Here is a 13840-nt window from a genome sequence, read left to right as displayed (position 1 = left end):
TCTGATCAGCTGTCTAAAAGTCTGTGGGTTTCCCCAGCCCCTTAGAATACCAGTCTCAAGATCAGAGATCCCCAGCCCCCTTACTTCTGAGCCTCTTTCTGGTTCAATAATTTACTTGAACGACCCAGAGAGTTCTCAAAAAGGCCATCCTTACAATAACAGCTTTAACGTAACAAAAAGGACACAAATGAAGAGATGCATAGAATGAGGTCTGGGAGGATTCCAGTGCAGAGCTTCCATGTCACCAGGACATGCTACCCAACATATGGATGGATGTTTCTCACCAACTGGGAAGCTCCCTTAAGCCTCTTGCTTCTGGACTTTTATTGGCCACTCCTGCGTGATAAAATAAGCTAAATTATGCCTCGAAGTTAGCATCAGGGCACCAGGTGATCCCTCTGATCTTACCCACTCTCACTCATTGACCTTAGCTACACTTCGAAGCTCCAGAACCTCAAACAAAGACCAATTTAGCAATTATGAAGCTACTTCAATTATATTCTAAGATTCAGGAAATAATGTCTTGTGGATAATGAGAACCAGCAGTATTACTATTAGAGAAAGGAGTGACATAATAAAGTAAGGGGACAGGCTAAGAACCCTGTGTTGACGGAAAGGAACCAGAGATATGGGAATGATCTTATGGTTTTTAAAATATATATACATACAGAAATAGGTATAAACATGTGTCTCTGTATGTATATACTCACACACATTATTTCCTAGCTCTTTCCACACTGAGGACGCAGTAGCAACGAGCATATCTAATGCCCAGATCTTCGTTTTTAAATATCACTCTCTAATAAAAGTAACCAGCATTTCTTGGAGAAAAGTCTGATTTCAGGGCTCACGCCGGAAAAGGACAAGATGAGCCTCAAACACTGGCAGAAAGTAATGTACAAATTATAATGGGGACATGTCAAAAATACAGGAACCTACTTAAGGGAACTCTGGGGCAATCTGAGCAAGAAAACAAAAAAAGTAATATGCATTAACCTATAGTATTATAAAACCCCACCCAGTGCCGTCGGGTCGATTCCGACTCATAGCGACCCTATAGGACTGATTACAGACAATATAATAAATAAAGGGGAGAGAAAGAAAAGCTATTTCCTGTAGAATTCCAATTAATAAACATAGAACAAATGACTGGGACAGAAAATACCATAAACACCATAATAATAATAATCATAGGTAATAATTATCAATGGATCCTAAAATTCGTAGGCCAAAGTATGAAGGAAAACAGACTATTTGTACAGTCTCGAAGTTTCACCCTAAGAGAAAGTAACTAATTACAGGGTAAAATAGTTAACTTTACAATATGAAAGAAAAGCAATAAGTATGGAAACAAAACACTCTCAAGCTAAATACAAGATTACTGTATTTTATTGTATGCAAAATAACATCAATAAAAACATTAAAAAATATACAACCACATTTTCTCAAAGCTATTCCCTGCAGCCTTATTTCTAAAAGTCGAAGACTTTAAAAAAGGTAAAATTTAGCTTGGACTGAGAAAATAAGAAATGCTAATGATGACAGGACTGCAGTTACAATAAAACTGTTATTTCTCCCAAAGGCATAAAACAGCTCTAATACCCTTTCTTTGAGTTTGTATTGCTTTCTCACTCACTGAGAAACTTTATTCTTTTATTGAAGACTGTGGGAAATTTGATGTTTGAAATTACAGCAGTAAAAATGACACATCCCACTTTTGACATAGAACAGTCTATCCACTGTGAGTTCTTATATGTGAAGTAAGGTGTGAACTCTGACTAAAGGCTTTCCCACATTCCTTACATTCATAAGGTTTCTCTCCACTGTGCGTTCTTTTATGTGTAGTGAGGGATGAGGAACAACTAAAGGCTTTCCCACATTCCTTACATTCGTAAGGTTTCTCGCCACTGTGAGTCCTTACATGTTTTGTTAAGGATGAGGTCTGACTAAAGGTTTTCCAACATTCCTCACATTTATAAGGCCTCTCTCCACTGTGAGTTTTTGTGTGTGAAGTGAGATGTGAGTAACAACTAAAGGATTTCCCACATTCCTTACATTTATAAGGCCTTACTCCACTATGAGTTCTTATATGGGTAGTGAGGGACGAGGTATGTTTAAAGGCTTTCCCACATTCCTTACATTCATAAGGCCTCACTCCACTATGAGTTCTTATATGTGTACTGAGGTGTGATGACTGACTAAAGGCTTTCCCACAATGCTTACATTCATAAGGTGTCACTCCACTGTGGGTTCTTATGTGTCTAGTGAGTGATGAGGCCAGACTAAAGGCTTTCCCACATTCCTTACATTCATAAGGTTTCTGCCCTTTGTGAGTTATTATATGTGTAGTGAGGTGTGATGACTGACTAAAGGCTTTTCCACATTGCTTACATTCATAAGGCCTCTCTCTATTGTGAGTTTTTATATGCGAACTGAGGTGTGATGAACAATTAAAGGCTTTCCCACATTGCTTACATTCATAAGGCCTCTCTCCACTGTGAGTTCTTATATGTTTAGTGAGATGTGAGACCTGACTAAAGGCCTTCCCACATTCCTTACATTCATAAGGCCTCTCTCCACTGTGAGTTCTTATATGTGAATTGAGGAGTGACGAACGACTAAAAGCTTTTCCACATTCCTTACATTCATAAGGTTTCTCTCCATTGTGATTTCTTATATGTACAGTGAGGGAAGAGGAACGACTAAAGGCTTTCCCACATTCTTTACATTCATAAGGCCTCTCTCCACTGTGAGTTCTTATATGTGTAGTGAGGGATGAGGCATGAATAAAGCCTTTCCCACATTGATTACATTCATAAAGCCTCTCTCCACTGCAAGTTCTTATATGTTTAGTGAGGGCTGAGGAATCACTAAAAGCTTTTACACATTCCTTATATTCATTAGGCCTCTCTTCACCCTGAGTACTTATATGCTTAGTGAGGGCTTTCCCATATTCCTTACATTCATAAGGTTGCTCTCCACTGTGAATTCCCATATGTTCAGTGAGGTGTGAGAACTGACTAAAGGCTTTCCCACATTCCTTACATTCATAAGGCATGTCTCTGTTATGAAATTTTTTATTTGAAATGAGGGATGAAGAATGACCATAGGTTTTGCAACATTCTTTACATTCATGCTTATGGCATCTCAAATGTGTCCAAAAGGATGAGAAACTACAGAAATGTTTCCTACCTTCGTTATATTCATAGTGTTTCTCACCAGTGAGTGTTGTCACAGAACTCTTAAGCATTGAGGTACAAATGCAGTCCTTCCCACATACCTTACATTTATGAGGTTTCTTTCCAGTAAGAATTCTCATAGGAGTGTTTAGGTGAGAGGGACAACTGCAGGATGTTCCACATTCCTTACACTGAAAGGTATTGCATCTAGTATGAAATCTGGTAGGATGCTTCTGTGATGAGTGATCCATGAAGGCTTTTTCACACTCATAGCATTCAAAAGGATTTACTTCTGGAGAATTTCTTTTTAGTACAGTGATATTTGGAATCCAGCTGAAGGTTTTCCCACACTGATGGCCTTCATTACTTTCACAGAGATTTGCTACTGTATGACTTCTGTTAAAAATAGGCAACATGTTGTTGGAAATAAATTTGCTCTCATTTCACCATTACAACACACAGTGAATGTGAATGGTTTTTTCCCAACTTGTCTTAAGTTTCATGGCTAAATCACCTATCAGAAATACTACCATTACTGTCATTGTTTTTCTAATATGAGCCTTTCTGGTGATGTCCAAGTGAAATATGTTTCAAATACTCAGTATCTGACTCACATTTATAAAAATGTTACACTGTGAAAATTCTCTGAACACACAATTTTACAGCTAGATTTAAATATATGTGTGCGTGTGCGTGTGTATTTTAATGTCATGGCACATTAGGACTTTCTCATTAGGCACTGTTTTCTCTTGCATGAATGACACTCACCTCAAATGTCTCCTCTGGTTTTTACGCTGATCTTTATTGCCACGCGATTTGGAGATTTCTCCTAACATGGAGGACCAGCTGTTATTCTTCATGAATTGTACCATTATATGTTCAATGGATAACTTCTCTCCATCATTAAGGTTTCGAGAGACTAACTCAATAATTCAAGTTAAGGTTTACCATATGAAACAAAAAAGAAACAAATGATTAGGAGAAAAAGGCTGCTGTGAACAAAGAAAGACTTACATCACTGTGTTAGTCATCTAGTACTGCTATAACAGAAATACCACAAATGGACGGCTTTAACAAAGAGAAGTTAATTCTCTCACAGTCCAGGAGGCTAGAAGCCCAAATTCAGGGCACCGGCTCCAAGGGAAGGCTTTCACTGTCTGTCAGCTCTGCAGGAAGGTCCTTTAATCAGCCTTTCCTTGGTCTGGGAGCATCTCGGCACAGGAACTTCAGGTCCAAAGGACATGCTCTGCTCCCAGCGCTCTTTCTTGGTGGTAGGAGGGCCCCCTGTCTCTCCGCTCACTTGTCTCTTCATATCTCAAAGAGATTAGCTTAAGACGCTATTAATCTTTTATATCTCATCAGTTTAACTGCCACTAATCTGTCTTATTTCATCATAGTGACAAGATTTACAACACATAGGGAAATCACACCAGGATGTAAAATGGTAGACATTAATACAAGGGAATCGTGACCTAGCCAAGTTGACAGTTATTTTGGGGGGACACAATTCAATCCATGACAGCCACATTTTGCTGTTTCAGCACTTTTACAATGGTTAAAAAGCAGTTTACTAGGAAATACACCCATGAGGATTGACAGTGATGATAAAATAAATAGGTATAATCAGGAGAGCTAAGTAGAAAGATTCTGGACACAATACACGTGTAACACTAAAAGAGGAAAAGGATCTACATGACCACAGGTGTGAGAGAATTGCTAAAGTCAGAAAAGTAAGCTCATGTATCTGTGAAGTTATGTACTCAACCCAAAATAGACTTTTTATAGCTGACTGATTCAAATGTAATTCCCTCCATGCAGGGCTGCTCCTTCAAAAATTCTTGCTTTTCCGGTTCTCCCCAACACAGTGGCCCTGAAGGAGTTTTCTCTCTCCTGTCCTCAGATCTTTCCTTGCTTCTGCAGGAAAACAAATGTGTACGGCTGACATGGTGATCACGGAGAAATGTGTATCATGAGGGGAGACAGTGAAGAGGGATGAACAGTTCGTTGACACTAAGCCAGTATCTTACTCTTTAGAGTCTCTGGAGATGGAGAGGTGTGATTTTATCTGCAGCAAAGCAATCATGTCAAACTTGTAATAAACACAGGAAAACTCTCTAAAAGGTCCCAAACTATAAATCTCTCAGTGCCACAAAGTGACCCCTGAATCCAATGTTTACATTTACAACACTTAAAGAGCCTTGGGGCTTTTAATCACAAGAGAAATGAAAACTCACTTTAATACATGTAGTGTTATGATCATGGATGTGTGAGCTCCACAGATCAAGGGACCGTGTGTGTGTGTGTGTGTGTGTGTGTGTTTGTAACAATTTATTCCCATTCCTCAGCCCACATACTGGAGCAAAGTGGATGAGTAAAATATTTTTGTTCACTAAAGGAATTTGAAAAAAAATTATGCCATTCTTACCTACTGAGGCCAGGTTTCTGAATGTTTCCAGCATCACATCTCTGTAGAGTTTCCTCTGAGCAAGATTCAGCAAAGCCCACTCTTCTTGGCTAAAGACCACAGCCACATCCTCAATGACCACGGAGCCCTAAAATATCCCACACATTCTGGATCAGCAGCGTACCATGTACTACAATGTGTACAAGAATGAAGGGTGAGGTGGACAATCCTGGAGATCTGAGAATTCATAGGGATTTCACACAAGTACTGTCTCTCTAGGGTACAGTCATCAGCCTCATCCCTTCACTAACTACATTCACTTCCTCACTGATTGCATCCTGTCTCACAGACTTCCAACACTGAATCTCTCCACAGTTTGACTGTGACCAACTGCAGTCTTATTCCTCTCCTTATGATTTAGAACAGCTAGAAAATATACCAGAAAGTAGAGAAATGCTCTAATTCAGATCACCACTTTCTTCTGAACAATTTCACCTTCTTCCATAAAACTCACTGTACCGCTCAACAAAATATAAAGAACTGGCTGAAGTCACAATGAGGTATTAACAACTGGGAAACAATGAAGAATGGCAGTTTTTATTTTGTTGCACACAGCCAAAGGAGGACCAAATGCCTGCACAAACAGGCTGGTATCCCAAGGCTCTGTTGTTCTTATTGTTAGCTGCCTTTGAGTCGGTTCCAACTTATACCAACCAATGTACAACAGAGCGAAACACTGCCTGGTCCTGTGCTATCCTAGCAATTGTTATATTTACGCCCAATGTTGCAGCCAATGTGTCTATCCATCTTGTTGAGGGTTTTCCTCTTTTTTGCTGAACCTTTATATTACCAAGCATGACACCCTTCTCCAGGGACTGATTCCACCTGATAACATGTCCCACGTGTGTGAGACGTAGTTTTGTCATGTTGCTTCTAAGAAGCATTCTGGCTGTACTTCTTCCAAGACAGATTTGTTTGTTCTTTTGGCAGTCCATGGTATATTCAATATTCTTTGCCAATTCAAAAGCATCAATTCTTCTTGGGTCTTCCTAATTCATTGCCCAGCTTTCCCATGCATATGAGGCAACTGAAAACAACAGGGCTTCGGTCAGGAGCACCTTAGTCTTCATGGTGACAACTTTGCCTTTTAACACTTTGAAGTGGTCTTTTGCTGCAGATTTGCCCGATGCAACGCACGGTCTAAATTCGTGACTGCTGTTTCCGTGGGCACTGATTGTGGGTCCAGGTAAAATGAAATCTCTGACAACTTCAATCTTTTCTCCGTTTATGATGATGTTGCTTCTTGGTCCAGTTGTGAGGATTTCTGTTTTATGCTGAGGTGTAATCCATACTGAAGGCCGTGGTCTATAATCATCGTCAGTAAGTGCTTCAATTCCTCTTCGCATTCAACAAGCAAGGTTGTGTCATCTGAGCATCGCAGGTTTGTAATGACCCTTCTTCCAATCCTGATTCCAGTTCTCCCTCACAGAGTCAAGCTTCTCGGGATTCTGTGCTCAGCATACAAACTAAGTATGATGAAAGGATACAACCATGACACACACCTTTCCTGACTTTAAACCATGCAGTATCCCTTTGTTCTGTTCAAATGACTGACTCTTGGTCTATATACAGGTTCCTCATGAGCACAATTAAGTGTTCTGCAATTCTCACTCTTCAAAATGTTATCCATAATTTGTTATGATCTGTACAGTCGAATGCCTTAGCATAGTCCATAAAACACAAGTAAACATCTTTCTGGCATTCTCTGCTTTCAGCCAGGATCCATCTGACATCAGCAATGATACACCTCATTCCACAACAATTTCTTTTTTTTTTTTTTGTGCTTTAAATGAAAGTTTACAGTTCAAGTTAGTTTCTCATACAAAAATTTATACATACTGTTACGTTACCCTAGTTGCTCTCCCTATAATGTGACAGCACACTCCTCCTTTCCACCCTGGATTTCCCATGTACATTCAACCAGCTCCTGTCCCTTTCTGCCTTCGCATCTAACCTCCAGACAGGAGCTGCCCACTTAGTGTCAGGTATCTACTTGAGCTAAGAAGTACTGTCTTCACAAGTATCATTTTTTTTTGTCTTATAATCCAGTCTAATCTTTGTCTGAAGAGTTGGCTATGGGAATGGTTTCAGTTGTGGGCTAACAGAGAGTCCAGGGGCCATGTCTTCCATGGTTCCTGCAGTTTCAGTCAGATAATTAAGTCTGGTCTTTTTATTAGAATTTGAGTTCTGCACCCCAATTTTCTCCTGCTCCATCAGGGCCTCTCTGTCGTGTTCCCAGTCAGGGCAGTCATTGGTGGTATCCAGGTACCATCTAGTTCTTTTGGTTTCAGGCCAATGGAGTCGCTGGTTTATGTGGCCCTTTCTGTCTCTTGGGCTAATAATTTCCTCATGTCTTTGGTTTTCTTAATTCTCCTTTGCTCCAGGTGGGTTGGACCAATTCATGTATATTAGATGACCACTTGCTAGCTTTTAAGGACCCAGTCGCCATGCACCAAAATGGGATGCAGAACATTTTCTTAATAAACTTTGTTATGCCAATTGACCTAGATGTCTCCTGAAACCATGGTCCCCAGACCCCTGCCCCTGCTACTCTGTCGCTCGAAGTGTTTCGCTGTATTCAGGAAACTTCTTAGCTTTTGGTTTAGTCCAGTTGTGCCGACTTCCTCTGTATTGTCTGTTGTCCTTTCCTTCACCTGAGATAATTCTTATCTACTATCTAGTGAATACCCCTCTCCCTCCCTGCGGTAACCACAAAAGAATGTTTTCTTCTGTGTTTAAACTTTTTCTTGAGTTCTTATAATAGTGGTCTCTACAACATTTGTCCTTTTGTGACTAATTTCACTCAGCATAATGCCTTCCACAGTCATCCATGTTAGATGTTTTGCAGCTTCATCATTGTTCTTTATCGTTGTGTGGTGCTCCATTGTGTGAATATACCATAACTTGTTTATCCATTTGTCCGTTGATGGGCACCTAGTTGTTTCCATCTTGTTGGTATTGTGAACAGTGCTGCTATGAATATGGGTGCACATATATCTATTCGTGTGATGGCTCTTCTTTCTTTAGGATATATTTCAAGGAGTGTGGTCACTGGATCATATGGTACTTCTATTTCTAGCTTTTTAAGGAAGCACCAAATCGATTTCCAAAGTAGTTGTACCATTTTACATTCCCACCAGCAGTGTGTAAGTGTTCCAGTCTCTCTACAACCTCTCTCCAACATTTATTATTTAGTGTTTTTTGGATGATTGCCAGCCTTGTTGGGGTGAGATGGTATCTCATTGTAGTTTTGATCTGCATTTCTCTAATGGCTAATAATAATGAGCATTTCTTCAGGTATCTGTCAATGATGAATCTGCAAAACATCTCAAAACATGGATGAATCTGGACTCCACAACTGAATCTGGCTTGAATTTCTGGCAGTTCCCTGTCTGTATACTGCTGAGCCATTTTTGAATAATCTTCAGCAAAATTTATTAGCACATGTTAATAATGACATTGCTGATAATTTTCGCATTGTTGGATCATCTTCCTTTGGAATGGGTGTAAATATTAATATCTTCCAGTCGGGTGTCCAGGTACCTGTCTTCCAGATTTCTTGGGATAGACGAGTGTGCACTTCCAGAACTGTATCCATTTGTTGGAACACCTCAACTGGTATTCTGTCAATTCCTGGAGCCTTGTTTTCTGCCAATATCTTTAGTGCAGCTTGAACTCTTCCTTTAGTACCATCAATTCTTGATTATATGCTATCTCATGAAATGGTAGAATGTCAACCAATTCTTTTTGGTAAGGTGACTCTATGCATTCCTTCTGTGCTCTTATGATGTGTCCTGCGTCATTCAGTGTTTTGCCCACTGAATCCTTCAATATTGCAACTTGAGCTTGAACTTTCTCTTCAGTTCTTTCAGCCTGAGAAATGCTGAGAGTAATCTTTCCTTTTGGTTTCTGTCTCCAAGTCTTCACAAATGTCACTAAAATACTTTGTCTTCTCAAGGCGCCCTTTGAAATCTTCTGTTCAGCTCTTTTACTTCATCATTTCTTGCATTTGCTTTAGCTACACAACATTCAAGAGCAAGTTTCACAGTTTCTTCTGACATTCATTTCAGTCTTTTCTTTCTTTCCTGTCTTTTTAATGATCTCTTCCTTTCTTCACATATGATGTTCTTGATGTCATTCCACAACTCGGCTGGTCTTCGGTCATTAGCATTCAATATGTCAAATCTATTCTTGAGATGGTCCCTAAATTCACGTGGGATATATGCAAGGTTGTACTTTGGCTCTCGTGGACTTGTTCTGATTTTTTCAGCTTCAACTTAAATTTGCATATGGGCAATTGACAGTCTATTCCGCAGTCAGTCCCTGGCCTTGTAATGACTGATGATATTGAGCTTTTCCATCACCTCTTTTCACAGATATAATCAATTTGACTCCTGTGTGTATTTCATCTGGTGAGGTCCACATCTATAGTTGCTGTTTATGTTGCTGAAAAAAAGAATTTGAAATGAAGACGTCATTGATAACGCAAAATTCTATCACTCGATCTCCACCATCATTTCTATCACCAAGGCCATATTTGCCAACTACTGATTCTTCTTTGTTTTCACTTTCACATTCCAATCACCAGTAATAATCAATACATCTTGATTGCATGTTTGATCAATTTCAGAATGCAGGAATTTGTAAAAATCTTCAATATCTTCATCTTTGGACTCAATGGTTGGTGCATAAATTTGAATAATAGTTGAAATAAGTTATCTCCCTTGTAGGCATATGAACATTATCACTGACAGCGTTGTACTTCAGGATAGATTTTGAAATGTTCTTTTTGAAGATGAATGCAATGCCATTCCTCTTCAAGTTGTCATTCCCAGAATAGTAGACACATCTGTCCATTTGTCATACCATGGGGGATTGCATGTTTCTGTCATGCTGAAAGCTATACCACTGGTATTCAAATAACAGCAGGGTCACCCATGGCAGACAGGTTTAATTGAAGATTCCACACTAAGACTAGGAAGAAAGACCTGGTAGTGTACTTCTTCACTTGCTGATGTGGCACGACTCAAAATGAGAATAAGCAGCTGCAAACATCCATTAACAACAGGAAAGTGGAATGTAAGAAGTATGAATCTAGGAAACTTCGGAATTGTCAAAAATGAAATGGAATGCATAAAGATCAATATTCTAGGCATTAGTGAGCTGAAATGGACTTGTATTGGCCATTTTAAATCAGACAAAAATGTGGTCTACTATGCTGGGAATGACAGCTTAAACTGGGAATGACAACTTAAATTGACTACATCTGTGGAAAGAGACAACAGAAAAGCTCAATATCACCAGTAACAACAAGGCCAGGGGCCAAGTGCTGAACAGACCATCAATTGCTCATATGCAAGTCCAAGGTGAACCTAAAGAAAATTAGAACAAGTTGACCAGAGCCAAAGTACAGCCTTGAGTACATCCCACCTGAATTTAGAGACCATATCAAGAACAGATATGATGCGCTGAACACTAACCAAAGACCAGCCGAGTTGTGGAATGACATCAAAGAAATCATACACAAAAAAAGTAAGAGGTCATCAAAAGGACAAGAAAAACAGAAAAGACCAAAATGGATGTCAGAAGAGACTCTGAAACTTGCTCTTGAATATTAAGTAGCTAAAGAGAAAGGAAAAAATGATGAAGCAGAAGAGTTGAACAAAAGATTTCAAAGGGTAGCTCGAGAAGACAAAGTATTATAATGCCATGTGCAAAGACCTGGAGTTAGAAAACCAAAAGGGAAGAACACGCTCAGCATTTCCCAAGCTGAAAGACCTGAAAAGAAAATTCACGCCTTGTGTTTTAGTCATCTAGTGCTGCCATAAAACAAATACCACAAGTGGATGGCTTTAACAAAGAGAAATTTAAGTAGACTAAAATTCCAAATTCAAGGCGTCAACTCCGGGCGGAGGCTTTCTCTCTCTGTCAGACCTGGAGGAAGATCCTTGTCCGCAATCTTCCCATGGTCGAGGAGCTTCTCGGGCACAGGTACCCTGGGTTCAAAGGACACGCTCTGCTCCTGGTGCTGCTTTTTTGGTGGTATGAGGTCCCCAACTTTCTGCTTGCTTCCCTTTCATTTTATCTCTGAAAGACAGCAGGTGGTGCAGGCCGCACCCACGGAAACTCCCTTTACCTTGGATCAGGGAGGGGACCTTAGGGTGGTGTTACAATCCCAGGGTAATCTCTTAACATAAAATTACAATCACAAAATGGAGGACAACCACACATGGCCTAACCAAGTTGATACAGATTTTTGGGTGGACGTAATTCAATCCATGACACCTTTTCTTAGTCATCCAGTGCTGCTATAACAGAAATACAAATGGATGGCTTTAACAAAGAGAAATTTATTTCTTCACAGTAAAGTAGGCTAAAAGTCCAAATTCAGGGTGTCAGTTCCAGGGGAAGGCGTTTTCATCAATTTTCCCCTGCACTAGGAGCTTCTCCATGCAGGAATCCTGGGTCCAAAGGAAGCGCTCAGCTCCCGGCATGCTTTCTTAGTGGTATGAGGCCCCCTGACTCTCTGCTTGCGTACGTTTCATCTCTTGTTAGATAAAAGGTGGTACAGGCCATACAGCAGGGAAACTCCCTTTACATTGGATCAGGGATGTGACCTTAGTAAGGGTGTTACAATCCCACCCTAATCCTCTTTAACATAAAATTACAATCACAAAATGGAGGACAACCACACAATACTAGGAATCATGGCCCTGACAAATTGATACACACATTTTTGGGAGTATGTAATTCAATCCATGACATTCCACCCTTTGGGTCCCCAAAAATCACATCCTTGCAACATGCAAAACATATTCACCATAGCATATCACTGCAAAAGTCTTAACTCCAAATCCAAAATCCAAAAATCCCTCTTCTTCTGTGAAATCTAGAATATGAGTTATCTGCTTCCAAAGGTGCAATGGCAGAACAGGCAAAAGCCAGACATTTCCATTACAAATACGAGAAGTTGGAGGAAAAGAAGGAATAACCGCAAGCCAGCAGAATTCATTACATTAGCCCTCAAGGCTTTGAAAATACTCCCCTGTACTCTGAGACTATTTACACAATGGCCCGGCCCTCCAGACTCTGGGTATTGACTACACAGTTCAGATTCTGAATGCAGGCCCTTCGGCCCTGGGCTTCTGCTCCGCCTTCCTGGCCCACTGGGTCAGCAACTCTGCTCCCTCAGCTTTAGGCACAACATTCTCCAAGTCCATCTAAATGGCAACTCCACCCTTAGAAACACCAGAGGCCATGGCTCCTCCCTTTGAAACCTCTGAGGTCATGGCCACACCTTTTGAGGCTGAGGCAGCTCACCGTCTTGTATTCCTTGTGTCTTCAGCTTCTGTTTCCTGGTTTCTTGGCCTCTTGGCTCCTCGGGCCTCATGTCTGCATTTGCCCTGCTGGGGCAAGTGTTCCAAAGCTCTGTAGCTCCAACGATAAGTGCCTGGAGGCACCCTCCTCCAGGAAGCCCCAGCGCACAGGCACTCAGCTGTCTTGATCTGTGGGTCAGCAAGCCTAGCTCCACCAATAAGGGCCCAGAGGTACCCCACTCTACCAGAAAGCCTCCTGCGCACAGGCACTTGGCTCTCCCACTCTGTGGGTCGGCTCCAGCGCTGTCTGGCACTGGTGTCCTGGTTCTGCTGCTGCCACTTAACTGCTGCTGTCGGTCCTCTGTTGCTCTTTCACACTACCTGCACCTTCTTCAGTATTAACAGTTCTTCTCGCTTCTTTCTGAGTCTTCTATCCGCTCACAGTTTCAAAACCACTTCCACATTTTAGGTATCTGTTAGAGCAACACCCCACTCTCGGTACCAAATTCTGTCTTAGTCATCTAGTGCTGCTATAACAGAAATACCACAAGTGGATGGTTTTAAGCAAGAGAAATTTATTTCTTCACAGTAAAGTACGCTAAAAGTCCAAACTCAGGGTGTCAGCTCCAGGGGAAGGTTTTTTTTCTCTCTCAGTTTTCTCAGCAATCTTCCCTCGGACTAGGAGCTTCTCTACACAGGGACCCTGGGTCCGAAGGACATGCTCTGCTCCTGGCACTGCTTTGTTGGTGGTATGAGGTCCCCAACTCTCTGCTTGCTTCCGTTTATCTCTTGTGGATAAAAGGTGGTGCAGGCCACACCCCAAGGGAACTCCCTTTACATCGGATCAGGGATGTGACCTTAATAAGGGTGTTATAATCCCA

At 40.9% G+C, this 13840-nt stretch overlaps 1 protein-coding gene across 12 annotated transcripts in view; it reads right to left on the bottom strand.

The window, feature by feature from the left end:
* The window catches only part of LOC126071868 (zinc finger protein 345-like), a 245407-nt gene that overhangs the window by 207086 nt on the left and 24481 nt on the right, over window positions 1–13840 (bottom strand). The window contains exons 2-4 of one of the 12 annotated variants that reach the window (XM_049876247.1): window positions 5605–5731; window positions 3948–5093; window positions 1433–3575 (exon numbers count right to left, since the gene is read on the bottom strand). The exons of 8 other annotated variants lie outside the window; for them this stretch is intronic. In XM_049876247.1, the coding sequence (XP_049732204.1) occupies window positions 1733–3575; window positions 3948–4051 (1947 nt within the window). In that variant the 5' untranslated portion in view covers window positions 4052–5093; window positions 5605–5731 and the 3' untranslated portion in view covers window positions 1433–1732. Of the gene's footprint in view, window positions 1–1432; window positions 3576–3947; window positions 5732–13840 lie in introns of those variants that run through there. 3 more of the 12 variants (XM_049876245.1, XM_049876246.1, XM_049876242.1) reach the window with 3 other exon arrangements.

The sequence above is a fragment of the Elephas maximus genome, chromosome 3 (assembly GCF_024166365.1).
Source record: "Elephas maximus indicus isolate mEleMax1 chromosome 3, mEleMax1 primary haplotype, whole genome shotgun sequence".
In the NCBI taxonomy this organism is placed as follows: domain Eukaryota; kingdom Metazoa; phylum Chordata; class Mammalia; order Proboscidea; family Elephantidae; genus Elephas; species Elephas maximus.
The sequence above is the reverse complement of the archived record's forward strand: the minus strand, read 5'-3'. Positions and strand labels throughout refer to the sequence as shown.